The following is a 25,014-nucleotide window of genomic DNA, read 5'->3' on the forward strand; positions in this document are numbered from 1 at the left end:
TTAGCAACCATTTCTCCCTCAAAAGCATGGAAAAACGAAGCCGTGCAAGACCAGACTTAGGACAGAAGAGGCTCCAGCGCGGTCTCGCTGGACAGAAGACCCTCCAGCGCCGAGGGTCCACGAGGCCCGGCGAAGGGGGGAGGGGAGGCCGGCAAGTGGCAATTGTTTCAAAAACACAATGCGGCATCCCCGTGAGCTGGCCGTGCAGCCGCTTTCCCCAGAGCCGTTCCACCTGCAGTGACTAACCGCCGGGCCGAAGCCCCTCGGAATCTCCCGTCCCCGGCAGGGATCCTCGTAGGAGGACTAAGGGCGGTGCACTGCCGCCTCGGCGGGCCAGCCAACATGGCCACCTTACACGGCTGGGGGACACCCGGCGGCGGCGCACGAGGCGCAGAACGGGGGGGGGGGGGGAGGGACGGCGGGACTGACCCTCCGCGGGAAGCACAGCCCAAAACGGCCGCCATGCCCGCGGCCGCCGCTGGGGGGCGCGCGCGCCAGCAGACCCCCGCGGGCAACGGCCGGAAGGGATGTGCCACGTCCTCGCACGGGGGGGACCGTCCCTCAAATCCACGCCGTCCTCGTCCGGCGCCATCGTGGGGAGGGGCGCGAAACCCCGTCAGCCCACTCGCCTCTCCATCCACCCCACGCCATCGAGACGACCAGCCACTGGCAGGCGGCGCGGTTGGCTCCGCGCGCCGTCCCCCCCCGCCCGCAGAGTGGTCCAGCCCGGGCTCGCCCGGCCCCGCCCACCCCCCCGCGCCCGCCGGCGGCGCATTGGCGCGCGACGCTGAGGGGCGGGGCCCGGGCCGGGCGCGCGCGGCCGCCGCTCTATAAATACTGGGCCGCTGCGCCCGCCGCTTCGTTCGCCCCTAGTCTCCAGGCTCCGCGGCAAGCCTTCCTCCGCGCGCATCGCCGCCGCCCACCTCGCCGCCGCCCGGTCTGCTCAGCAGCGTTCTCCCGCCGCCGCCGCCATGAACGGACAGCTCAACGGCTTCCACGAGGCGTTCATCGAGGAGGGCACGTTCCTCTTCACCTCCGAGTCGGTGGGGGAAGGTCACCCAGGTGAGCCGCCGGGGCCTCGGGGGGCGGGGAGGGCGGGGGCCCGGAGGTCGCGGCCGGCCCCCGGCGGGGCCCCAGCGGCGGCCGCGCGCCCCCCTCGCGGCGCCGCGGGCTCGCGGCGTGTGTCCCCGCTCCCCTCCCCCTTCCTGCCCCCCCCTCCGGCGGCGCGCCCCGGCATGCGGAAGGTTCCAGAAAACGCGAAGGGCGGGGGCCCGCGATCGGCGCGGGGAGGGCACGGTTTCCTCCTTCGGTCCCGCCGTCTGGAAGAGCCTCAAGTGGGCGACCCCGCCCCGCGTGCTCGCGTCCGCCGCCGGGAGCGCGCGCCCCGCATTGCAGCGACAGCCACGTGCTCGCCGCATGTGGCAGGCATCCGGGCGAAGCGGAGCCGGCGGCCTCTGCCTCCCCGACCCCCCGGGCTTTGAAGTGGGCGCTGGTGTCCCCAAACTCCTTGTCTCCGTGGCTTCCGGCCTCGGAAACTGCTTTAAGAACGTGGGTGGACATGCCCTTAGGCCTTCAAGGTGACCAACAGCCGCTGCCTAAATATAGCGCGAGCTGGAGAGGGCATTCCGTATTTGGAGTCTGAAAAAGATGGGTAACGTGAAATAAGTGCAGGCGCCCATCGCATTCGTTTTCCTTTCAGAGTCTTTCCTTTGGCACTTAAGGAAGGTTTATTTCACGTTTTCTTCTTGCAAGGCTTTGTCCACCGAACCGCCATGATGAGATCGGTTACAGTAAAGCTGTTATCTCTGAGTCTCAGGCAGAAGGTGCCGTCTAGTAAACAGTATTCTATTTGAGCGGCTCCTGGCCTTGGGCGCACAGCAACATAACTACATGCTCTGACAGAATCCTCTTAGTAAAAAAGAACAAACCCAGGAGGAGGATCAAGTCAAGTGTTGCCGTGGTTGGGGTCCCCCTCCCCAGGAAGAGCTCTGTCCCCACATCGAATGAGCTATTCCTTGTTTCAGTTAATAAATAAGGTCTTAAGGCTGTATGGCTGCGGTAGTAACAAAATTCAGGAACCTGGAGCCAAGCACTGTGGTATACTTTAGTAATCCATCATTTAGTGTGAAGGCAAGAGGTTGAAGTTTGAGGCCAGCCTGGGCTACATGCAAGACGTCCAATCCAGGGTACTGTCATAGTCTTAATTGATAAGGCAAGGAAAAATTGAATGTGCTCTAAAATGCATTTGAACATTTTCTCTATCATTTTCCTCTTGCTGGTACTCCTTCGGTTCATAGTTATGAATTGTTTTCATGGCTAATTTTTTTTTTAAATCTTTGTTTCTCTAATTTGTTAGAGATATAGGGCCTTGGTTCATTCAGAACTCCAAATACAGAGGTTTATACTAGTTATATAACTTAAGGAACTGAATATTGTCTAATAGGGGAAATGGCTTGTTCTAAGAAATTGGTAAGAATTTTAAATGGGGATGGAATAGAACAATTGTCTTTAAAATACACTGTTAAATAACTGTTAAGTGTAGGTGGGTAGGCTTTGGGCTTTCAAGATAAATCACCATTTCTACTTTGACTTGATAAATCTGGCTAGGAACTTGTTTGAAAATTATCTGAAGTGGTTAGAGATGGAACTGAATAGGTTTAAGTTATAATGAAGTAGGATGTATTAAATGTTGAAAGTTCTGGGTTAACTGAACTGATAAGCTTGTGTAGTTAATAAGGCCACCTAGCAAGTTTTCAAGTAGCATACATCCCTGTCTAAATCAACTTAATTATTTGACCAAATAGCTCCTAATAAAGCAGTGCTTTAATTAACAGTTAAGATCTTCTCCATACTTTATGAAATGAAGAATTGTTCACTTCCAAGTTGTGTGGGTAGATCAAGTGAGATTTCTCAGAGGGCTAAGAGTACTTGCTGCAAGGCTGTTGTGACTGGAGTTCCTGGGACCTAGGACACATAATGGAGAGGGCCTAAGTTGTCTTCTGTTCTCTGCATGAATGCCATGGCACAAGGCTGTGTCGTGTGTGCACAAATAATGCCGTTTATCTTAAAAATCAGACTGTAGTCTTGACATCATGATAAGATTTTGTCATCTACAAATTCACAGCTATACTTGGCCCTCAGGTAGGATGGAAACTGCTAGTTACATGGTGGGTAGATAGGCTTAACACTAATAGTTATAGTGAGTCAGGGATTTTTTGTTTTGTTTTCCAGATAAGATCTGTGACCAAATCAGTGATGCTGTTCTTGATGCACACCTTCAGCAGGACCCTGATGCCAAAGTGGCTTGTGGTGAGAACAAAACACTTGTTTGTGAACTGAAAGGAGGGCATTTGAATTAAATCCTGGTGGTATGGGTCTTTATTACCAACTACTTAGGAGGGTGAAGCTTGGAGGTAGCAAATTAACTGTCCATGTGGAGAATTTAGTAAGACCTTGTATCAAAAATAGATCTTGAAGCGTGGGGATATAGCATGTATAACATGATTAAATTTCTTAATTCCTCTTCACTCATTAATATTTTTTAAGTATAAATTTCTGTTTTATTAGAAACTGTTGCTAAAACTGGAATGATCCTTCTTGCTGGGGAAATTACGTCCAGAGCTGCCATTGATTACCAGAAAGTAGTTCGTGAAGCCATTAAACACATTGGATATGATGATTCTTCCAAAGGTGTGTTTTAAAGATGCACTTTTCCTATAAACTTTTTTACAGGCATAGAATTTGATGCTGGTGGGAGAAACTTCTAGAATGTTCATAGTAATTCTTTACTGATTGCATTAACCATATCCTCTCTGCTTCTGATTCAGCCAGTTCTGTCCTCTGTGTAACAATCAGTGTATAAGAAGTCTCCTGTCCTACAAATAAAAGATTCGTGTCAGTAGAACGGCCAGACATGATACACCTATAAATTCAGCTTCTGGAAGTCAGGCAGGCATTAGCAGTTGTAGTTTTAGGCTAGCCAAGTTATGCCTTGTTTCAACCCATAATATAGAGGGGTTAATGAATGTGGTCTCTTAAAATATTGTATCATAGATCTTTGTTGCTATCAGTATTTTTTTTTTCCTTTTACTTTACCCTTTCATTTAAAGAAGTGCTTGACCACTTTGCTTTAACATGTCTAAATTGGTAGCAATGCAGCGCTACTGTTAGCATCTTGGAGTTGTCAGTTGAAATACCATGTTGTTTGACTATAGGGTTTGACTACAAGACTTGTAATGTGTTGGTTGCCTTGGAACAACAGTCACCAGATATTGCCCAAGGTGTTCATCTTGACCGGAATGAGGAAGACATTGGTGCAGGAGACCAGGTATTGTGATAGTTTATTGACATCTCTTTTAGCATTAAAATCTGAAGCTTGGGTTGATCGCTTTTCCCTTCTTTTAGGGTTTGATGTTTGGTTATGCCACTGATGAAACCGAAGAGTGCATGCCTTTAACCATCGTCTTAGCACACAAGCTCAATGCCAAACTGGCTGAACTACGCCGCAATGGCACATTGCCTTGGTTACGCCCAGATTCTAAAACTCAAGTAAGTGGTGATCTTTAAACCTGTGTTTGTCTCAAATTACATTAGAATTCTTTTGTTCCTTTTTGCTATATTTAAACTCATGGTAGAGAACCCACTACTAGAGCTGTTTGATTAGACAAGTGTTCTGATCTATTTTGCATTCAAGGTGACTGTGCAGTATATGCAAGATCGAGGTGCTGTGCTTCCCATCAGAGTCCACACAATTGTTATATCTGTTCAGCATGATGAAGAAGTTTGTCTTGATGAAATGAGGGATGCTCTAAAGGAGAAAGTGATCAAAGCTGTTGTACCTGCGAAATACCTTGATGAGGATACAATTTACCATCTACAGCCAAGTGGAAGATTTGTTATAGGTGGACCTCAGGTAATATATTAAATGCGTTGTTTATTATTTGTCACTTAAATTTTGGCTACCACCATCCTTTTTTCTAGCTATCCAACTTTCACGTACTCCCCACCACACATGCATCGTATCTTGTGTAGCCTAGTACCTTAGAATTCACTGTGACTCTGATATCATGACTGTGCAGCTAGCCTTCAACATTTTGTCCTGCCTCAGCCTCCCAAGTGCTGGGGTTATGGGTGTGAGCTAGTGTTGGCTGCACAGGAATCTTAAATGATTCCTAACAGCTTAATCAAGAACCACTTAGTAGAAAGATAACATGGCCAGGCGTGGGTGATACACATTTTTTATCATGGCAGTCAGGAGGCAGCAGCAGGTTGATCTTTGTGAGTTAGAGACCAACCTGGTTTACAAAGCAGGTTTGGGGACAGCTTGGTTACACAGAGAAACTATGTCTTGAAAAAAATCAAAAGGAAAAGATTATAACTTAAATCCTATAATTTCAGGGTGATGCTGGTTTGACTGGCCGAAAAATCATTGTGGATACTTACGGTGGTTGGGGAGCTCATGGAGGAGGGGCCTTTTCAGGAAAGGATTATACCAAAGTGGACCGCTCAGCTGCTTATGCTGCCCGTTGGGTAGCAAAATCCCTTGTTAAAGGAGGTCTGTGCAGAAGGGTTCTTGTTCAGGTATGTGGTGAATATGTACAGGGGAGAAGGGTATTTATTAAAATATTCTATATACTTCCCTGTTTTATAACAATGTATCACTGACTTTTAGGTGTCTTATGCTATTGGAGTTTCTCACCCATTGTCGATCTCCATTTTCCATTATGGTACTTCTCAGAAGAGTGAGAGAGAGCTGTTAGAAATTGTAAAGAAGAATTTTGATCTTCGCCCTGGGGTCATTGTCAGGTAAAGATGGTAAAGCCTATTGCTAGTGAGAAATAGGAGGGTGGTGGGCATGTACACACTGAAATCTGAGATGAAGGTAGACTCATTGTGTCGGGGAACAAATTTTAACTAGAACATGCCGATATTTTAAATTGCCTGGAGAGGGACCTCGTGTTCTGTTCTGTGACTTAGAATAACATCCTAGAAAGTTCTCTATTGTTGATTCTGAGCTTTGTTATCTTAACTACATTAAGAAATAATGAGCTATGGTGGGATGTTCAAAGTTACAAAGAAAATAACCATAGTGGGCAGTAATTGGATCTTGGTAAGTACAAGTGGAATTTCTGAGAATAAGTTTTCATATTTGTCAAGCCAGGGCTGGAAAACAACTATAGTTACTAATAAGGACTGCAAAGAATTTGGACACAAGGGAAGTAAAGTAACACTTTTGCCATGAACTTTTTTCCTAGCAAACCCCAGGGAGAACTGAACTCATTTGCCAGAGCTCTTGAAATGAGTCTTGCTGATTGTTTTGCTTTGTTTTAATTTAATGCTACGTATTAAGTTATGGACTTGTATATTCCAGGGATCTGGATCTGAAGAAGCCAATTTATCAGAGGACTGCAGCCTATGGCCACTTTGGTAGGGACAGCTTCCCATGGGAAGTGCCCAAAAAGCTTAAATACTGAAAGTGTTAGCCTTTTTTCCCCAGACTTGTTGGCGTAGGCTACAGAGAAGCCTTCAAGCTCTGAGGGAAAGGGCCTTCTTCCTAAATTTTTCTGTCCTCTTTCAGCTCCTGATCAGTTGCAGTCACTCTAATCAATGACATGAATTTTAGCTTTTGTGGGGGACTGACTGTAAGTTGGGCTTGCTATCCTGTCCCTAGGTGTTTTGTTCACCATTATAATGGATATAGTGAGCATAGGTGATCCATGTAACTGCCTAGAAACAAACACTGTAGTGAATAATGCTTTGCAATCGAACCTTTGCCCTATCACCTAGTCCTCCAAAGTCCTAATTGCAATTACTTTCCCACCAGATGCTGAAAATGTCCTTGTAATGTGCACGTAAAGTACTTGTAGTTTGACTATAGACTGGCAATGCCACAGCCCTGTCAGCATGAATTTGTAATGTCTTGAGCTCTATTTATTGAATGTGAAGTCCCTTCCCTTATACCTCCCTGTAACTCAGTCCTTTCTAATTATGTAGTTCTTTCCATCAGGGAGTGTTCCTGTCCAGTCAATCTTGCATGAAACGGAAGTTTCACTTGGAGCTCTAGCCTGACTTAAAAAAGGCAGTTACAATTAAACCATCTCCCTGGTGCTTATGCTATTCATTGCCACCTCTTAAACAGCACCAAGTCAGAAATCTTACCACTTTTCAGCTGTCTTTGGAGGACGTACGTAATAAGGTTTTATTTAGTAAACCAATCCTATGCATGGTTTCAGCACTAGCCAAACCTCACCAACTTCTAGTCTAGAAAAACAGGCACTTGGCACCCTTGTGATGTCATACAGAGAAGTCACAGGGCAGTACCTGAGGGTCTGTAGGTTGCACACTTTGGTACCAGGTAACTTTTTTTTTTTTTTTTTTTCTTTATAAGAAAGACAGTACTCCACACTGCACAATAGCTCCTCCCAGGGTTTTAACTTTGTTTTATTTTCAAAACCAGGTCCAATGAGCTTTCTGAACAGCTGGTGTAGCTACAGAGAAACCAGCTTCCTTCAGAGAGCAGTGCTTTTGGCGGGGAGGAGGAAATCCCTTCATACTTGAACATTTTCTAATTGCTTATTTATTGTATTCTGTGGTATGGCGTAAGTACAGAGAAGCCATCACCTCAGATGGCAGCTTTTAAAATTTTTTTTTCTCAACACCATGATTCCTTTAACATGTTTCCAGCATTCCCAGGTAGGCCAAGGTGTCCTACAGAAAAACCTTGGGTTAGACCTACAGGGGGTCTGGCTGGTGTTAACAGAAGAGAGGGCAGAGCTGGTGCAGCTGGCCATGGAGAAAGCTGACTTGGCTGGTGTGGTACAGAGAAGCCAGCTTGTTTACATGCTTATTCCATGACTGCTTGCCCTAAGCAAGAAAGTGCCTTTCAGGATCTATTTTTGGAGGTTTATTACGTATGTCTGGTTCTCAATTCCAACAGTTTAATGAAGATCTAAATAAAAAATGCTAGGTTCTACCCAAACTGTCCATCACTTGTCCATTAATGCTTTCTGAGTTAAATTTTCTGTGTCCCCTTATTGCACCTGCCAGCAATAAAAAGTTTTCAACCAGGTTCATACATCACAGCGCATGTGGAGGTCAGGACATATAATGTTTATTCATAGTCAACAATGTGAGCTCCTGGAAATCAACACTTACATGTCCATGGGCTTTAAAGTGCCTTTCTTCCAGATAAGCACTCAGGTGGCCAAAGCAAGTAGATTGTTGAGTTAAAGGCTAGCCTTTTTAAATTTATTAAATTAGTAATTAATTTGCCAAAATTGTAGTTTATGGCAAACAAACCTTGCTATGGTATCTGATAAAAGTTCAGTGGCTATCCATGGACTTGGAGATGAGGGAGGGTGGGATTGGGATGGGGCTACAGCTGAGATACAAAGTGAATGAACTAATATAAATAAAAGTTTAATTTAAAAAAAGGGAAAGAAAGTTAAGTGGTGTCAAGCTAGTCAGTGGTGGCACATGCCTTTAATCCCAGCACTCTGAGAGGCTGAGACAGGCAGATCTTGAAGGTGAGGCCAGCCTAGACTACTGAATTCAGAACTGCATAGAAACCCTGAAAAGGGGTGGTGGTTCTGGGAACTTCATGATCTCCCTGCCCCCTCTAGAAGTCTTAAAAACCCAAAATATTAAATGCATAAACACAAGCTTAAGCCAGGGAGAACAGAAGTAGAAGCAGGAGTGCAAGTCTAAGAACAAACATGAAGTATTTGCCAGAGATAGTGAAATAGGGTAATTTGGCTGGATGTTCAAAGCTAGGACTCAGGCTTATACTAGTTGTATAACCTAACTTCTTGGGCAATACTATTACAACTTTCTCCAACCAGATAGGGTCTCCCTTCCCAGGCTGGTCTTGAGCTGATCTTGCCTCTTAGACAACAGATGTGCACCAGAGCCCCCACTTAGGCAGTGGTGAGGACCAAACCTAGGCCTTTGTGCACAATAGACTAGCCCTTTATCAACAGCTCCATCTCTAGCCCAAGCAGCTTAACAAGTAATGATCTCGTTTCCACTTAATTCATTCCAACATTTTCCTTGGGAAAGTATAGTAGTAAGTCAACATGGGAGCAATGTCCTTGTACAAGCTTAAGTACTCTACTAGCCAAGGATGACAGGTTAAGGAAACTGCTGACCTTGGAAAGGATATGGTGCCAAGTTGTATTTCACAGTGTTACTTTAAAGGAAGATAACAAAATGTTAACTAGTGTTTTTTTTTCTGTTAGGAAATGATGAGAGCTCCCTGTGCATGGCCATTAACTGTGCAATTATGCATTAAGCTGGACTTTTTAAAAGGTGGTGGTCCTCTTGCTTTATCCCTAACTAGATTCCAGTATAAAGGGTGAAGGAATAAAGGGGTAGTAGAGATAAAAATAAGATGAGTAGAAGATGGACATGAGGCTTGACAAATGTAAGGAAATACCATTCACTAAGTGATTTATACTAGAGCCATCTGGTACTGGTACAGCCTATTTGGTACTGCTATTCTGTTGCCACTGAATGGCACTAAAAAACTTGCTGACTACAAATAGGAACTGTAAACATTAAAAATTTGTGCATTTAGTATTTGATCATCCTAATCACTTGGAATTAACACGAGTTTTAAGCTATGCTACTTTAGCTTTACTGTCTGGCTCTGAAAATTATAAGCAGCAGGGTTATAGGGCAACAGATTTCAGTTAAAATTGTCGACCCACTCCTGGATGCCTTTGGGTAAATTTTATCTGATTTCTTTTCTTCAAAGGTAAAGTGAAAATAAGGCCAATGCTCAAAGTACTAGATACGATAATTCAAGTACACCGCTTTAAACAGTATTAGATACAGAGCAAGCACGTGGGTTCAGCTATGTTCGTTGTAAAGTTTCTTTTCCTGAAGAGCCAGTCAACTTAAAAATGACTATTATAAGCCAGGCAGTGATGTCCCATGCCTTTAATCCCAGCACTTGGGAGGCAGAGACAGGTTAGAGAAACCCTGTATTGAAAAAACAAGAACAAAGTTAACTATTAATCCTTTAAGAGGATAGTTCCTATTGCTCCTAGAAGCCCTCAATCTTGAGATTCAAATTCTCTGTTGCCTCGGGTCCTGTCATCTTTAACATATAAGGGGAGAAAATGTAAAGGGAGGAAAAAAAAAAAAAACCTATGTTTAGTGATGTACGTGTAATCACAAGGCTGAAGCAGAGGAACTACCATGAGTTTGAGGCCAACTTGGGCTGTATTGTGAAAGCCTGTCTCAAAATAGATTATTTTTCTCCAAAAAAAATGTCCTTTGCATAGATGATAAGCACAGACCACCCCACACCTGTACAGAACATCTGGACTTCTCAGAACTCAGAGTGCACATGCTCAAAATCTGGTTCTGAGGGATTAGGATTTGATGAATCAGTTTTTGAAGCACTTGACTCATCAACTTGTTCAAATGGTCGCAAGTTTGCATATGTCACCTCTTGGGCTAGCTGCTCTAGGGAAGGGCGGCCTAATAGCAGATTTCGGAGTGAAATTCGAGTCATCAGGAAGCTGAAAAAAAAAAAAAAAGTTAAACATTAAGTCTAAATTTATGTTAATACATAACAAAGCCTGACAAGATTTTAGGGTAGAAGAGGAATGACCATGAAGAGGTTAAACAGAACAGAGGGGTTAAGATCCCTGTGAGTCCCTACTATTAACCCTCACTAAGGCAAAGGAACCAAACTTACAAACACCTGATGGCAAGGACAAATGCTTGAGTCAAACTTACCTGCGTCGAAAGATGTACAACTTTCGCAGCAAGAAGCGGAGTAGTCGCTCGTGGAAAGGCCTATTTCGCCGGCGTTCTATTTCTTGGAGCTTCCGCTGCCGCCTCAGAAAGGTCTGGACCAGAGGTGTTGGCTCAGGGCCCCCTTTTACTTCCCCTTCCAAAAGAGGCTGAAGTTCTGGAGGCAGGGGCGCTGTTTCTGTTCAGAAGACAACAAAAAGGAACCAATGAGATGGACCGCTCTCATTCAGATAAGCCCTTTCCAAACAACTGGTGGCATCAAGCACTCCCATTCATGGTTTAAGTCCTCTAACCCGACTTCCGAAACTGCAGACTTTCATGCACTCACCACTTCCATTCTCCACCTTCTCCTTTAATTCTTGCAGATATGCCAGGTCTTGCTCCAGCGCAACCTCAGTAGTGTTGACATAGATGTACATGTAGCAGGAAGGACTAGATGATACAGTGTAGACTTTATGGTACTCCCCAGCAGGCAACTGAGGAAACAAAAGACACATCCCATTCTAACTTCCCTAGCTAGCCTATGGCTCATTACTCTAATCCTGGGGGCACTTTCTTTTCCTGTGTCTTGGACCCAGAAGTAACAGCCTTCAGAATATAGATAAAGTTGTTCACAGCCTCAGGGGTCATTTTTTTTTTCCTCTCCCAGTGTTTAGTGTTTTGAGTTCAGTCTCACTGTGTAGTCCAGGCTAGCCTGGAATTCTGTCTTTCTGCCTCAGACTCCCAAGTCCTGAAGTTGACAGCCATATGCTTCCATTACTGTGCTGGTAAAGATTTTTTTTTTTTTTAATAAACCCTGCTCACCTAAACTTCATACCACTTCTAAAGTTCTTGTTTTGTGGTACTAAATTCCCTTTATCACTGTCAGCCCCAGAAAGTACCTGCATTTTTTCTCCTTCCTGAAGAGTCTGGTTTTTCTGTTCTGCCACCAATTCCACAATGACCTCTCCCTGCAGCAGCTGGATGCTAGTGTTGCCCAGGTCTTCACTCACAAAATTCTCCAGGTGAAGCCCTGCCAGGGGCAAGAGAATTCACCATCCCACCACACATCAGGAGAACAGAGACAATACACCTTTCACCTACACAGCCCCCTCGCTACCCCATCATAGGCAGTGTCTCTAGCCAAGGAAGCCATGGAAAGATGGGAAAGCTCCTCTCACTTTCCTCATACCGGGGAAATCTGCAATGAAGACCACCTCGGTGTGGTTGTCCAGACTGCTCTTAATATCCTGTAACTTGGTCCTCCAGGGAGATAAGTCCATCAAGAGTGGCTGCACCCACGGTGTGCGCTGGAAGGGGGACCAGACAGCCTGCACGATGTCCACACGAGGGTCAAAAAGCCTTAGAAAAAGAAACCATGTTCTGAGGAGGCCACGGCCACCCACCCACCAAATTTCTGTTCTGCTCCTTTCACCTCTGAACCCACAGAGAGGGAATAGGGTTTCCCAAAAGGAGAAATGCTGCTGTCCATGTGTTATTGCCAGTCCAGGGCAGAGAGAAGGGGAAAGAATGTGAGTTAGTGGCCACCTGAAGAGAAGGCATGTGTTAACAGTGTCTGAAACAGCCAGTTCACTTTTCTCCTAGATGATAGTGCCCCCTGCTGGACACAACCAGCTATGCCCACAACCAGATCGATCCCCGACATGCACTAGACTGAGAGACAACAGACTTGTACAAGCAAGACAACTGGGGAGACCTCAGCTTTTCACTAGGCAAAAATAACTGTGCTTCATCTTTCCCTGCCTCTGCTCCCCTTGCCCACCTCTGCTGGAAGCGGTCATTGATGGAGACCCAAATATCAAAGTAGATCTGGGGCTCAGTGACATTGTACTTGGGAAGTAGGAGGCTCAGGCAAGTGGCATATTGCTTCAGCATGTCTGCATGATCCTTCCATCGCCGGCTCTGTGTGAATACCTGCCCCAAACCCCCATATTAGTCCCACTGTGTCACTGTCAACCTCCAAGACATGCACCGCCAATAACACAAAGATCTCTGCCTGCTGCCTAATTTGACCAGGAGAGAAAAAAAAATGAAGTTGTCTTCAGAGACAAATTTTTCATTGCTAGGTATTTACTTACCTTTACAAAACATAATCTTGTTTTTAAATATTTATTTATTCATTATGTATACATTCTTCTGCCTGCATGTACACCTGCACCAGATCTCATTATAGATGGTTGTGAGCCACCATGTGGTTGCTGGGAATTGAACTCAGGACCTTTGGAAGAACAGCCACTGCTCCTAACCTCTGAGCCATCTCTCCAGCCCCCAAAAAACATAATCTTAATTCAAAACAGTGACAAACTGTCTCATCTCTATCCATAGTATAAAAAATAATAATAATTGAAAATATGATCTGGTGGACTCCAGAGGTCCAAAGTTCAATTCCCAGTAACCACATGGTGGCTCACAACCATCTATAATGAGATCTGGTGCCCTCTTCTGGTGTACAGACAGAACACTGTATACATAATAAATAAATCTTTCTTTAAAAAAAAAAAAAAAAAAAAAAAAAGATCTGATGAGATGGTTCAGCAGGTTAAAAACACTTGCCATGAAACCCTGTTGCTAAATTACCAGAACTCACAAAGCTACAGAAAGAACTGACTCCATAAAGTAGACTCCACATGCATATGTCTCTCTCATGTACATACACACACTCACACACAAACGAACGCACACATGCAATTTTTTAAAAATTACAAAGGTTCCAGGATGAGGCTGTAGCTCAGTGGTAGACTATGTGCTTAACGTGTCAGCCCTGGGTCCAGCATTAAAAAAATAAGTTTCCATCTGATTTTGGAGAGTGTGCAGGGACCCAAAGTTATTTTACTTCATGGTGTGTGTAGGACAAAGTAAGACCCAGGGGCCTCTGAAGGACTGACTGGCAGGACCAGATGTCTCACCCCAGGGTTAAGGTAGCCCAGCTCGCCGGTGAGGCCATCACGGTAGGTGATCTTTATATGCTGGTGGGAGCGAGAGTGCACCATCATGTCCCAGGAATAGCCGTAGAGCCCATTCGTCCAGTTGTTGTAACCCTGGGAAGAGAGAGCAGACAGCATCCGCTTGATGCTTCTTAGACCACCTAATCCTCCAACAAGGAAGACTAAAGAGCCAAGTCCTTCCCCAATCCCGCAGCATCTGCCACAGCCCACACCCAGCCTCTGCGGCGTGTGTAAGGATGTTACAAACCTGGGTGAGGAAATGGGAATAGGGCAGGAAGAGCTGCTCCAGAAGGTAGAGCAGAGTGAAGACAGCTCCCAGCTGGTGACGCAGCCCTGGCTTCTGACTGGCTTTGGCTCGGCCCCTCTTATACACACAGGAAGCACTGGGCTGAGGAGCAGCTTTGGCAGGCAGCAGCTCTTGCAGCCTTTTGGAGCATCGGGCTACCAGCTTTCGAGGCCATTCAGTTGAGCAGAAGAGAAGGCTGCTGGCCAGCATGACGTAGGGAAACATGCCTAGGAAAGCAGGGAGAAAACATGCCAATATGGCCAGACTCCCTCCATCACCTTCCCTTATGGAGTGCCTCTACAGAATTTTAATTTAATGAGTTGTGTCTTTGTTTCCTTAAGAGACAGCCTCATGTAGCCAAGGCTGGCCTAAACTCAGTATGCAGCTGAAGATGGCCTTGACTAATCCTTCTCACTCTACTTCCCAAGTGCTGGAAGTGGAGGTGAACGCCAGCACATCTGGTTCCCTGTGGTTCTGGGAGTGGACCTTGAGTCTCCTAGGGATGCGCTGTTGCAGCTGAGCTGCAGCCCACCCTTAACCTGTGCTTCCCACAGGCCTCCCTGTGCCACATGCCGCGCCCACACAGCCCAGCACTCTCATCTTATTCCCACTTCACAGGCATTGCATTGGGTTCAACCTAGCTCCTGCACCCATCACCATCTCCCACCTGCACTCAACACGTCTCTCCAGTCACGCCTCACAGCCCCACAGGGACTGCTGCCCACCACCACGCAGGTACTGACCTATGCTGAAGAGTTGCGAATTCATGCAGTGAAAGTAGGACACGAAAAAGAGGCCAATGGATCTTGAAGCATCAAAAAAGAGCAGGAAGCCAGCTGAGAGGTCAAGGAGAAGCCCGCACCAGTGTACCACCAGCAGGCTCGTCAGCTCCTCAGACAACACCAGCCTGCAGACACAGGGACAAAAGTCCAGAGCCAGCCAGCTGGGCACCCAGCAGCCACAGCACAACTGCAGGGGGCGCTGCAGCACCTGTCCCTGATGAAGGTCTGCCCCCCAGTGCTGCTTCCAGATTCCCACTCTGCTGAGTTCCTTCCTGCCTGGCTTCCCTCAATGATGGCTGATGATTAGGGTGGACTGGATGTGTGCGCCAAATAAACCCTTTCTCCCCAAATTGTTTTTGGTCATGGTCTTATCACAGCAGTTGAAAGCAAAGTTGGACATTATGTCACCTAGTTCTGATTCATTTTTCTCTTTGACCATCTATTGCCTTTAATATCATTACTCTTAACTTTTAATAACAGGACTATGCATCTGGCTGAAGAGGAAGATAAGGTGAATATCAGATAACAGGTTACAGACACCCAGCAGATGAGTGACCCACTCAGTAACTGTGCCCCCCAAAAGGCCTCTGTCCTGACTCTACTCACTTGAAGGGACTAAAGAGCCAGTGCCGGGACAAGTGTTCCATGGAGTAGCCCTCAACCCAGTCTGCATCCAGCTTTTTCACACCCGCAATGAAATATACAATGAAGATCTGAAAACACAAAATGTAGCAGGACTGTGTAAGCAAAACCCTCTGTGTCTCTGCAGAAAGCTCTGTGGTTGGGAACACTTGTCGCTCTTACAAAGGACCTGGGTGTAGTTCCCAGCACCCACATCGGGCAGCTCAGAACTGCCCATAACTCCAGTTACAGGGCATCTTCTGGTCTCTGTAGGCACTGTATGCTCATGGAACACATACAGGCAGGCAGGCAGGCACACATGCTTACATAAATAAAAAGAAATGAAGCTTAAAATTACATTAAAAGTTCTCATCTCAGCCAACGCCCAGGAAAGAACAGATTCATTTCTCTAATCATCTCATAGATTCGTCCAACAAGCTAAAGAAAAGAATTCTACCTATGCCAGGCACATTAGGCATAAAGGAAAAGTAATAAAAGCACAGAAGTGACTTTCTCATAAGGATTCTGATCCAATATGGACAAGGTACGATTCACTCCATGGTGGGGTGGAAACTCGGAGACTAAGGAATTGGAAAAAACAGAAGGGCCCATCTAGTTTTCTAGCAAAAGGAAAGAGAAATAACCAGAGCCAACAAGGTGGCTTTGTGGGTGTAAGTACACTGACGGGTCAAGGCGCGGGACCCATGTAAAGCAGGTACAGTGGCGTTTAGCTGTAATCATTCCTACAGGGTGATGGGAGGCTGAGACAGGGGCATCACCTAGAGGCTTGTGCGTCAGCTAGCCTGCAGTGTGCAGCAGGGCAGAAACATCAAGAGAGGCCCGGCCTCCACAAGTAGATGGGAGAAGCAACTCCCGAGAGTTATCCACTGATCGCCACATGTATGCCACAGTACACGTACATGCATAAGCAAACACACACACACATCATCATCATCATCATCAGGCTGGCCTTAGACTCACGGAGATCCTCTGCCTCTGTCCCTGAGGGCTGAGATTAAAGTGTGTACAAGCATGCCTGGCTAGATAAATAAATAATTCTTTGAAAAAAAGAAAGAAGAGCTGTGTGGTAGTACCTCATGCCTATGATCCCAGCACTCAGAAGGTAGAGGCAGATGGATCTCTGAGTTTAAGGCCAGCTTGGTCTAAAGAGTGAGTTCCGGGACAGCCAGGGCTATCCAGAGAAACCCTGTCTTAAAACAACAACACAAAGCAAGAAAATGTAGGGAGAAAAAGGAGAGGGCCTCTGACCATTGCTGACCATAACAGCTCAGAGGAGCCCCTTCCCCATCTGGAAATCCTACACCTTGGCTGGGAGATGCGCAATGGTAAAGCGTTCTCCACAAATGCATGAGGGCCCGAGTGTGACCCATGTAAAGGACGGCACAGTACTGTGCGTCTGTATTTGCAGCTCCTACAGCAAGCTAGGAGACAGGAAATCCCTGAAAGCTCATGGGCCAGCTAGCCTGGCAAAGGCAGCCTCAAACAACAAAAGTATGGAGACCCTGTGCTCAATCCAGGTGGAAGGGGTACACACACACGCTCACATGAACACACACACATGCTCGCACACACGCAGGCACACGCACGCTTCCATACCTGACCTCGCAGGACTGTGTAGTTCCAGAGGGGCACGTGGGCATTTTTCTTTCGAGCATTCAGCAGGCCATCCACAGACCTACGGGAACGAGGTAAAAACATCGAGAAGGTCTCTTGGTCCCGCCACATTCCCACCCTCCACTTGGGCCAGTCACAGGTATCTCAGAAATAGCTCTCACTCCCTCCCTGTCCTGGGAGAGGCCCTCTGAAACACCTGAGTAAATCTCCCTGAAACATCATGTTGACAAGGGAGCTTCTCATATCACAGACTGGTCTCAAACTCACTAGCTGAAACTGGCCTTGAACTCCTGATCTTCCTGCCTCTACTTCCCAAGTGCTAGAATTAGAGGAGTGTGCCATCATGGCTGGCAATATGAGTACACTGTCACAGTGATCACTGCTACTAAGATCATGAAAGACTACTACTATAGATGTTCTATAGCCGATGGAGTAATATCCCAATAGAGCCATTATAAGATGAAAAGAGTCTTAATCTGAAAATGTATTTAATATACATAACCTACTGACTCTCACATCACGGCCTATATACTATATTAAATGTTCTCAGAATGCTAGCAATAGCCTACAATCAGGCAAAATCATCCAGGACAAGGCCTATCTTATAATAAAGGGTTGAATATTTTATTGACTACTAGGTCAAGTGAATAAGAGAGTAGTACAGGCATGCTGTCACCACCATGTCAAAAAAAACACTGAAAATGAACTGTTGTGTTAAGTCCTAAGAATAGAAACTTCAGTATAGCTGACCATAGTGTGCCCACGCCTACAATTCCAGCCTCAGGAGGCAGAGGCAGGAGAACTGCTGAAACTTTGGAGCCAGTCAGATCTCTACAAAACAACCAGACTCAAAACAACCACACACACACACACACACACACACACAGAGTTTCTATTGGCTCACTCTTCAGTTTGTCCTAATGAATCAGACCGGGCTCAAAGTTGTAACAGAAGTGAGAAGAGGAACAAACTTGAGGGAGTGATTGAAAAACCTAAAGGAGTGGCTGGAGAACCGGCTCAGCTCAGCACTCTGAGTTACTTCCTGGAGCCCACAAAAGGTGGGTTGCCTTCCGGCCTCTGCACATGCACCATGACATGCACCCCTTGCTCCTCTACCCTGGGCTCCCACCCCACACTAATAATAATACAACTAAAAAATAAAAACAGGCTGGGCGTGGTGCACACACTTTCAGCCTCAGTGCGCAGGAGGCAGAGGCCAGCAGATCCCCGGGAGTCTGAGGCCAGCCTGGTCTACATAGCAAGTTCTAGGACTACCTAGGAAAACTGTGTCTCAAAACAAAACAAAACAAAAGACGTAAACAAATCAAATGCTCCCCAGCAAAGTAACACCCACATCTTTCCGGATATTGCAGAGCACAGATTAACATTTATAAAACTGGATGCCAGGATCCAATGCTAGAGGACTCCTGACTTTAAATTTCATCCTGAGAGAACTCGGAACACCAGGCTACTAACAGCAGATGCATTCTGAGGCAGACACCAAGCAGGAAGACGTTAGGGAGAAGTGGTATACACTGTGGTCAAATACACGAGACACGCAGTCAAGGAATGGGCCTCTTTGTTTCCGTCCTGCTGTGTGAACTCAGGCAGATTCTTCATTTCCCCCAAGTCTTCTTCATCTACAAAACCAGTTCAGCGCTAGGGACCTCATGTTTGTTTGTTTTGAGACAAGGTCTCATTATATATATAGCCCAGGCTGGCCTCTCCTTCAAAGCAATCCTCTTGCCTCAGCATCCCACAGTGCTGGGCATGAGCAACTAAACCTGAGTCCTCAGAGAGCTGTCTCAGTTTTGTTTTGTTTTGAATTTATGTGTTCTGGTGTTCTGCCTCCGTGTGTATCTGTCATGTATGTCAGATCTTCTAGAACTGTAATCACAGACAGTTGTGAACTGCCATATGGGTGCTAGGTAGTTGAACTGAACCCAGAAGTCTGAAAGTGCAGCTAGTGCTCTCAGCTGCCAGGCCATCTCTCCAGCCCCTTCATAGGGTTTTAATTAGAGGAAAAAAAATTAAATATGCCTGCTGCAGACAAAGCCCTGACTATTTCAAATTGTCTAAAAGTCAAAAAGAGTAACTAGGAGGTGAAGAGATCTGTCAGAACGGCTGTTACTTCTCTAGATCAGAGAGACACCCTCAATTGGTTTCAAGTTCCACAAAGGTGGGAACTGGGGTTTGGGGTTGTAGGCTGGTGGTAGTGCGCGTGCTCAGCGTGCAGGAAGCCTGGGCCATCCCCAGCCCAGGTGCGCACACAAAGCTTTACAGGAAACATGTACCCTGCTGATGTGGTGAGCCGTCTCCATCTGGCTCATCATGATCCACGCCTATGACTCACTAAACAATGGAAAAGTCTCCTTAAGGTCTTGGGGCACCACCACCCTGGCTCCAAGGCTTGTCCCCACCACCACTAAGAGATGGTCACCTAGGCCAGAGATGGAGTGGTTACTTTCTCCTAGGACAGCACTGCTGAGCAACGCTGGTGGCCCCTCTCCTCTTGGTTTCTGCTATCATTTCCACCTCACAGCAACTTCTACGTTTGGCTCTAATTCTGCTTTTCTGGGCTCACACACAGAAAGTAAAGTCTGCACCCCAGGAGTGTCTGTAAACAGCTATGTCTGGCTTTAGTCTTCTCTTCTTCTAAGAGGATTACAGGAGTGGTACATCAAGGTACCTAGAGAGATATGGAGAAAGGAAAGGGGTGGAATGGAGCCATTTTCCTGTGTCTCTGCAATCAACCTGCTGGTCCTACCCCTTCCCAAATCCACCCAAGTCAGGCAAGCAATACAGCTGAGAAGCTGGGCAGATACTGTTACTCACATCAAGCCTACTGACCTGAGCTGGGTCCCCAGAACCCACGTGGGAAAAAGTGAGAACAGGTTCCCCTAAGTCAAAGCATGATCTCATAACCAGACTTTGTTAAACTTGGTTAAATACTACTGTCTACTGAGCACGAAGGCTCAAACCCACAATTCTAGCACTCAGGAGGCTAGTACAGGAGAACAAGTTCAAGGTCAGACTAGACTACAGAGTGAGTTCAAGACCAGCCTGAGATACAGCAATACATATCTCACTTCAAGCCCCCTTCTCCCCACAAAACCCAAAACACCAATAAAATTGTGCTATGGGTCAATTTCTAAGGCTTCAGTGGACCCCTATCTCTCTGGTAAGCATCCTGACTCAGACACATCTTCCCTCTAGTTCCCAAGGCTACTACATACCAGTAGTGGTTTGCATCCATGAATGTCAACTGAAAGGCCAACAAGCCATACAGATAGGAGTGGTTGTTCCACGAGGTCTTGTCCAGGAGAAACACATACCAGTATGGTAGCAGGAATAACACACAGCTCAGCCGGTAGCACAGGCCCAGCATCATGCCCAGTGCCCCTGGGGGTTTGTGAGGAGAGGATTCAAGGTCAAAGTGTCACAACAGGCCCAGCTTCCCTGGGACTGAAATTAAGAAGAGTCAGCAGGCATTTTATAACCAGGCAGAGAACTAAACGGAAGAAGAGTTATGGGGTCATGACGGATCACATGACACAGATGAGCAGCGTGAAACCGAATCACAGCAGAAGTAATACAAACATCCAGTGACTTGGTTCACCAGCATGCTTCTGGTGAGTGTCTGACAGGCCAGTCAATATTCCCTGGTTCAGAGCCCCAGCACCCAGTTCCCCTCACCCAGAAACATGATGGTGTAGACAAGATACATCCAGTCAAGTGGCAGTGGGCGTAAGGCATCCAGCAAGGGGAAACGGCACACATCCAGCCCATCCAAGTATTTTCGGTCCAGGGAGCTAAGGCCCCGTTCCTGGGGAATGTCCAGGAGCATCAAGAATGCTGTGAAAGCAAGCAGGGGAAGACAACTGTTAGGCAGAGGGAAGCAAGACAGAGTGCTAAGCATGCACAGCCCCACACGTGAATTCCAGCCTGAGGTAAACAGAAAAACCTTGTCTCAGAAAAACTTAATAGTCACCACTATTAGTGCAGAGCCTGTTCTGTGCTAAGCGAGGTGCTAGTCGAGTGGTGTGACAATCCTAAAGCTCTGTGAGAAGATTCACACCTGTAACAATCACACTTCGTGCGGGGGTGGGGAGAACGCGAGGCGGCTCAACTGAGCAACCAGAAGGACTGCAGATCAGATCCCAGCGAGCACATAACAAGCTGGGAACCCCGTGCACATCAGTAATTGCAGCAGCGAAAGGGGCAGTAACAGGAGGCTTGCTGACTTACTGGCTTCCCACCTGCTAAGAAACTGCAAGCCTCAGGGGCTCAGGGAGAGATTCTGCCTCAAAGGAATTAGAGGAATGTGACGGATCATTTTCTGGCCTCTGCTCACATACAGGCAATACCAGTTGTAGCAGCATATACTCTCACACACACGCACACACATATGGAAAAAAATTAAATACACCCACCACACACAAAGCCCTGCGTATATGATAAGTAATCTTCTTCTTTTTTTTTTTTTTTTGAGACAGGGTTTCTCTATAGCCTTGGCTGTCCTGGATTTGCTCTGTAGACCAGGTTGGCCTCGAACTCACAGAGATCTGCCTGCCTCTGCCTCCCCAAGTGCTGGGATTACAGGTGTGCGCCACCGTACCAGGCTAAGTAATTTTTTTTTCAAAATGTCTAAAGGTCACAAAAATGGATCTAGGAGGTGGGAGAGATCTGTCAAAATGGTTGTTAATTCTCTAGATCAGAGAGACACCCTCAATCGGTTTCAAGTTCCACAAAGGTGGGAACTGGGGTTTAGGGATATAGGCTGGTGGTAGTGTGCGTGCTCAGCGTGCAGGAAGCCTGGGCCATCCCCAGCCCAGGTGCGCACACAAAGCTTTACAGGAGAGAAACATGTACCCTGCTGATGTGGTGAGCCATCTCCATCCGGCTCACCGACATATACAATATATTATATTAGTTTATAATATATATAATATATCTACTAATACATATTTATTTATGTATGATATTTATGAATCTATAACACTAACAAATATATCTTTAAGAAAATACTTCACAAGTCAGGGTTCCTAGCATGCCTTTAATCTAGCACTGGGGAGGCAGAGGAAAGCAGAGAAAAGTGAATTCTAGGCCAGCCTGGTCTACATAGTGAGTTGCAGGCCATCCAGGACTGTGCATTCGGGACAGTGAGAGCCTGTCTCAAAAAATAAAACAAACAATGTACAAGACAAACAATACCAAAATGTCACAAGGTTGCAGATAACATTAAATAAGACCAATGTACACACTTAGAAACTTGGGTTCAAGTGGTTACATCTATAAAGATACACCCTCACTGAGCTATAAGAGTGTTCCAGGAGGGACTTCTGAGCATTTTTTTTTTTTTTTTGCCTCCTGACACACCCAGGAAAGCAGTGGTATTTGGTCAACACACTAAGATAAATAAGGGACACTCAGATCTGAAAGCCAGCTAGAGTTCAGGCAGGGTTTCTCAATCCCAGGAGCAGTTGCATTAGCCAGTCTGGTTAATTGTCAATAGGGATATTTACCCATTCATTACAGGGCCTCTAATGCGTCCTGGTACCAGCACAGAGGCTAGCAACCGCCTATTCCTCCCCTCTGAAAGTTCTAACATCTAAAAAGGTCTCCAGGGAGCAAAAGCTCCCTTCCCCCTGCCCTGCTGGAAACTCCTGGAGTACTATCTCGGCCCATCTGCAACACTGTGCGCTGTTTTCCTGGCTGTTCCTCTGAAGTGCTTAGCACAGCCCCTGAGCAGCCTCATGATATGAACAAAATGGGCTCCTTGTCAGTGTGACGGTGTTTGGAACCCTAGCACTCCAAAAGCAAGCCAAGCCTGCTCTATGTAACGAGACCTTTTCAAAATCCTGAGCTCAGATCACTAGAACTCATGTAAAAAGCACGGCACAGTAGCTAGCGATTTCAGTGTGGTGGAGGCAGGGGGACAGTATGATGATCCCTGGGGCTTGCAGGCCAGCAAGTCTAACTAAATTGCTGAGCTCCAGGTTAGGAGAGACCCTGACTCAAAAAAAAAAAAAAAAAAAATGTGGAGAATGATTAAGGACAACACCTGACACTGACCTCTGGCCTACATGCACCCACATGCGCAGGCAGGTACCCATTCTTCAACTCCATGTATCCTACATAGCCTCAGATCAAAGGATTTCTGAACACTAACTTAACTGAAGGTGAAAGGCCAGGTCTGATTCTAATTTATTTATTTTTTAGTTTTTTGAGACAGGGTTTCTCTGTAGCACTGGCTGTCCTGGACTGGCTTTGTAGACCAAGCTGGCCTTGAATTCACAGAGATCGGCCTGCCTTTGCCTCCCCGAGTGCTGGGGTTAAAGGTGTGCGCCACCAACACCCAGCCCAGGTCTGATTCTAAACTTTCAAAGTCTTCCATTATTCCAGTATCTCCGCTCTAAGAGAAAGAGCATCTATGAAGTAGCTAAGAAATAGGCAATTAGATTGGAGAGGCTGTATCAGCAGTTAAGAGCATGCACTGATCTTCCAAAGGACCAGAGTTTGGTTCCCAGCACCCAGACCAAGCAGCTCACAATTGCCTTTAAGTCTTCCAGCCCCAGGGAATCTAACCCTTCTGGCTTCTACAGGCACACCTAGCTCACAGTCACAGAGATGACCTGGTTAATCTTTGTCAACTTAGAACAAGCTAGAGGAACCTCAATTGAGGGAATTCGTCAAACAGACCGGCCTGTAAGAATTGATGTGGGAGGGCACGGCCTACTGTGAGCAGTGCCATCCCTGAGCAGGCGACCGCAGCAGCACAAGAAAACAGGCTGAGCAAGCTAGAGGAAAAAGCCAACAGCAAAGTTCCTTCATTGGCCTCTTCTTCGGTTCTGGTCTCCAGACTCCTGCCCTGACTTCCCTTCATGATGGATTACAACTGTAAGCTGAAATAAAGCTAACTTTCCGAGGTTGAGTTTTCGGCATGGTGTTTTTATTACAGTAATGGAAAGCAAACGAACACACACAAAAACAAAATAGTAATAAATCCTAAACATAGGTAGAATGCCATTTTCCCACCACCACCACCAAATGGTCCCCATCCATAAAATGGACTTACCAAAGAGAAAACGAAAGACAGCCAGGTTTGCTGGGTCCGTTGGTCGGTTAAGCAGGGTCACGACACTCTGCCAGCTAGATAAATCTGTCCATTCAAACCCTAAAAGTTTCTCCGTTCGGCTGCCCTGTCTGAGCCCTGATGTCCGTGCTGACTTGTTTTTCTGTACTTTATCTACAACCAAAAAGTGGGGAAAATGTGTGCTGTGCGTAGGAAAACCGCAGTCCCTACAGCCTAGGGTCTCCACCCACTGGCTTCTCCTGATCCCGCTACTGCAAGCTTCTGGATCGCAGGGCCTCCTCCAGGATCCTCGCACGGTCTCCCCACACGCCGCCATCTCTCTCAATAAGCCCCTTCCTCACCTGCACCACCATCTCTCTGGCCAGCCCTCAGCCTACCTGAGGCGGGAGCGGCCGGTGCCGAGGTGCGGCGCACAGCCATGACTGCAGGGGTAGCTGAGCCTCCGCTGCCGCGTCCGAGCGAGAGGAGCCCTAAGACTTTGCACCCTTAGGCTCCGCCTCCTCGACACGTCAGCGCCCGCGCGGCAGGCCGGAAAGCGCCGGCACCGTAGTGAGGCCGGCACTCGCGAGGGAGGACTCCTGAGCCGGGGCTAGGAGTGAGGGGGCGGAGCGCGCTGAGGGGGCGGGGCGGGAAGGTTGTGAGGGGTGGTGTAGGGTTAGAGGCGGGGCGAGGCGAGGACGGGGCGGGGAGGTTGTGAGGGGTGGTGTAGGGTGAGGGGGCGGGGCGAGGCGAGGGGCGGGGAGGTTGTGAGGGGTGGTGTAGGGTGAGGGGGCGGGGCGGGGGCGGAGAGTCCTGAGCTGAGGGCTGAACCCGAGAGGGTGGTGGCGCGAGGGGTTTTGCGGACGGGCAGCGCAGGGACTGAAGGGCTTGCTAAATCCAGCCTTG

The 25,014-nt window shown here is 47.0% G+C and overlaps 2 protein-coding genes across 5 annotated transcripts; one reads left to right on the forward strand and one right to left on the reverse strand.

The window, feature by feature from the left end:
* Nucleotides 1-847: 847 nt before the first annotated feature.
* Mat2a (methionine adenosyltransferase 2A) lies at nucleotides 848-7,978 on the forward strand. Its single transcript, XM_021654056.2, has 9 exons — nucleotides 848-1,062; nucleotides 3,232-3,309; nucleotides 3,568-3,690; nucleotides 4,215-4,327; nucleotides 4,405-4,548; nucleotides 4,694-4,912; nucleotides 5,398-5,580; nucleotides 5,672-5,805; nucleotides 6,371-7,978. The coding sequence occupies exons 1-9, from the start codon at nucleotides 972-974 to the stop codon at nucleotides 6,471-6,473; spliced, it is 1,188 nt and encodes a 395-aa protein (XP_021509731.1). The 5' UTR covers nucleotides 848-971; the 3' UTR covers nucleotides 6,474-7,978.
* Nucleotides 7,979-8,088: 110 nt separating this feature from the next.
* Nucleotides 8,089-24,675, reverse strand: Ggcx (gamma-glutamyl carboxylase). 4 transcript variants are annotated; one of them, XM_060383529.1, is made up of 15 exons: nucleotides 24,471-24,675; nucleotides 24,112-24,282; nucleotides 20,730-20,888; nucleotides 20,270-20,435; nucleotides 17,016-17,094; nucleotides 15,384-15,490; nucleotides 14,739-14,902; nucleotides 13,957-14,222; nucleotides 13,671-13,802; nucleotides 12,527-12,678; nucleotides 11,936-12,105; nucleotides 11,646-11,776; nucleotides 11,093-11,240; nucleotides 10,747-10,942; nucleotides 8,089-10,526 (listed from the first exon to the last, which is right to left on the reverse strand). In XM_060383529.1, exons 1-15 carry the CDS (start codon nucleotides 24,547-24,549, stop codon nucleotides 10,334-10,336), a joined length of 2,313 nt encoding a protein of 770 aa, XP_060239512.1. In that variant the 5' UTR covers nucleotides 24,550-24,675; the 3' UTR covers nucleotides 8,089-10,333. The 4 variants fall into 4 exon arrangements, with proteins under 4 accessions (XP_060239512.1, XP_021509729.1, XP_060239511.1 ...); XM_021654054.2 differs by having other exon boundaries at nucleotides 24,507-24,674; XM_060383528.1 differs by lacking the exon at nucleotides 24,471-24,675 and having other exon boundaries at nucleotides 24,112-24,464.
* Nucleotides 24,676-25,014: the final 339 nt, after the last annotated feature.

The sequence above is a fragment of the Meriones unguiculatus genome, chromosome 5 (genome assembly GCF_030254825.1).
Source record: "Meriones unguiculatus strain TT.TT164.6M chromosome 5, Bangor_MerUng_6.1, whole genome shotgun sequence".
NCBI classification, from domain to species: Eukaryota; Metazoa; Chordata; class Mammalia; order Rodentia; family Muridae; genus Meriones; species Meriones unguiculatus.

What these genes read in the sequence shown, in the direction of transcription:
- Mat2a (XM_021654056.2), top strand. Translation starts at nt 972, where the DNA reads ATGAACGGACAGCTCAACGGCTTCCACGAGGCGTTCATCGAGGAGGGC. An exon ending in TGATGCCAAAGTGGCTTGTG is followed by an intron (nt 3,310 to 3,567) that starts GTGAGAACAAAA and finishes CTGTTTTATTAG; the next exon opens with AAACTGTTGCTAAAACTGGA. An exon ending in GCCCAGATTCTAAAACTCAA is followed by an intron (nt 4,549 to 4,693) that starts GTAAGTGGTGAT and finishes TTTGCATTCAAG; the next exon opens with GTGACTGTGCAGTATATGCA.
- Ggcx (XM_060383528.1), bottom strand. Translation starts at nt 24,445, where the DNA reads ATGGCGGCGTGTGGGGAGACCGTGCGAGGATCCTGGAGGAGGCCCTGC. An exon ending in CTACACCATCATGTTTCTGG is followed by an intron (nt 20,436 to 20,729) that starts GTGAGGGGAACT and finishes ACAAACCCCCAG; the next exon opens with GGGCACTGGGCATGATGCTG. An exon ending in TGGCTCTTTAGTCCCTTCAA is followed by an intron (nt 14,903 to 15,383) that starts GTGAGTAGAGTC and finishes CTGTGTCTGCAG; the next exon opens with GCTGGTGTTGTCTGAGGAGC.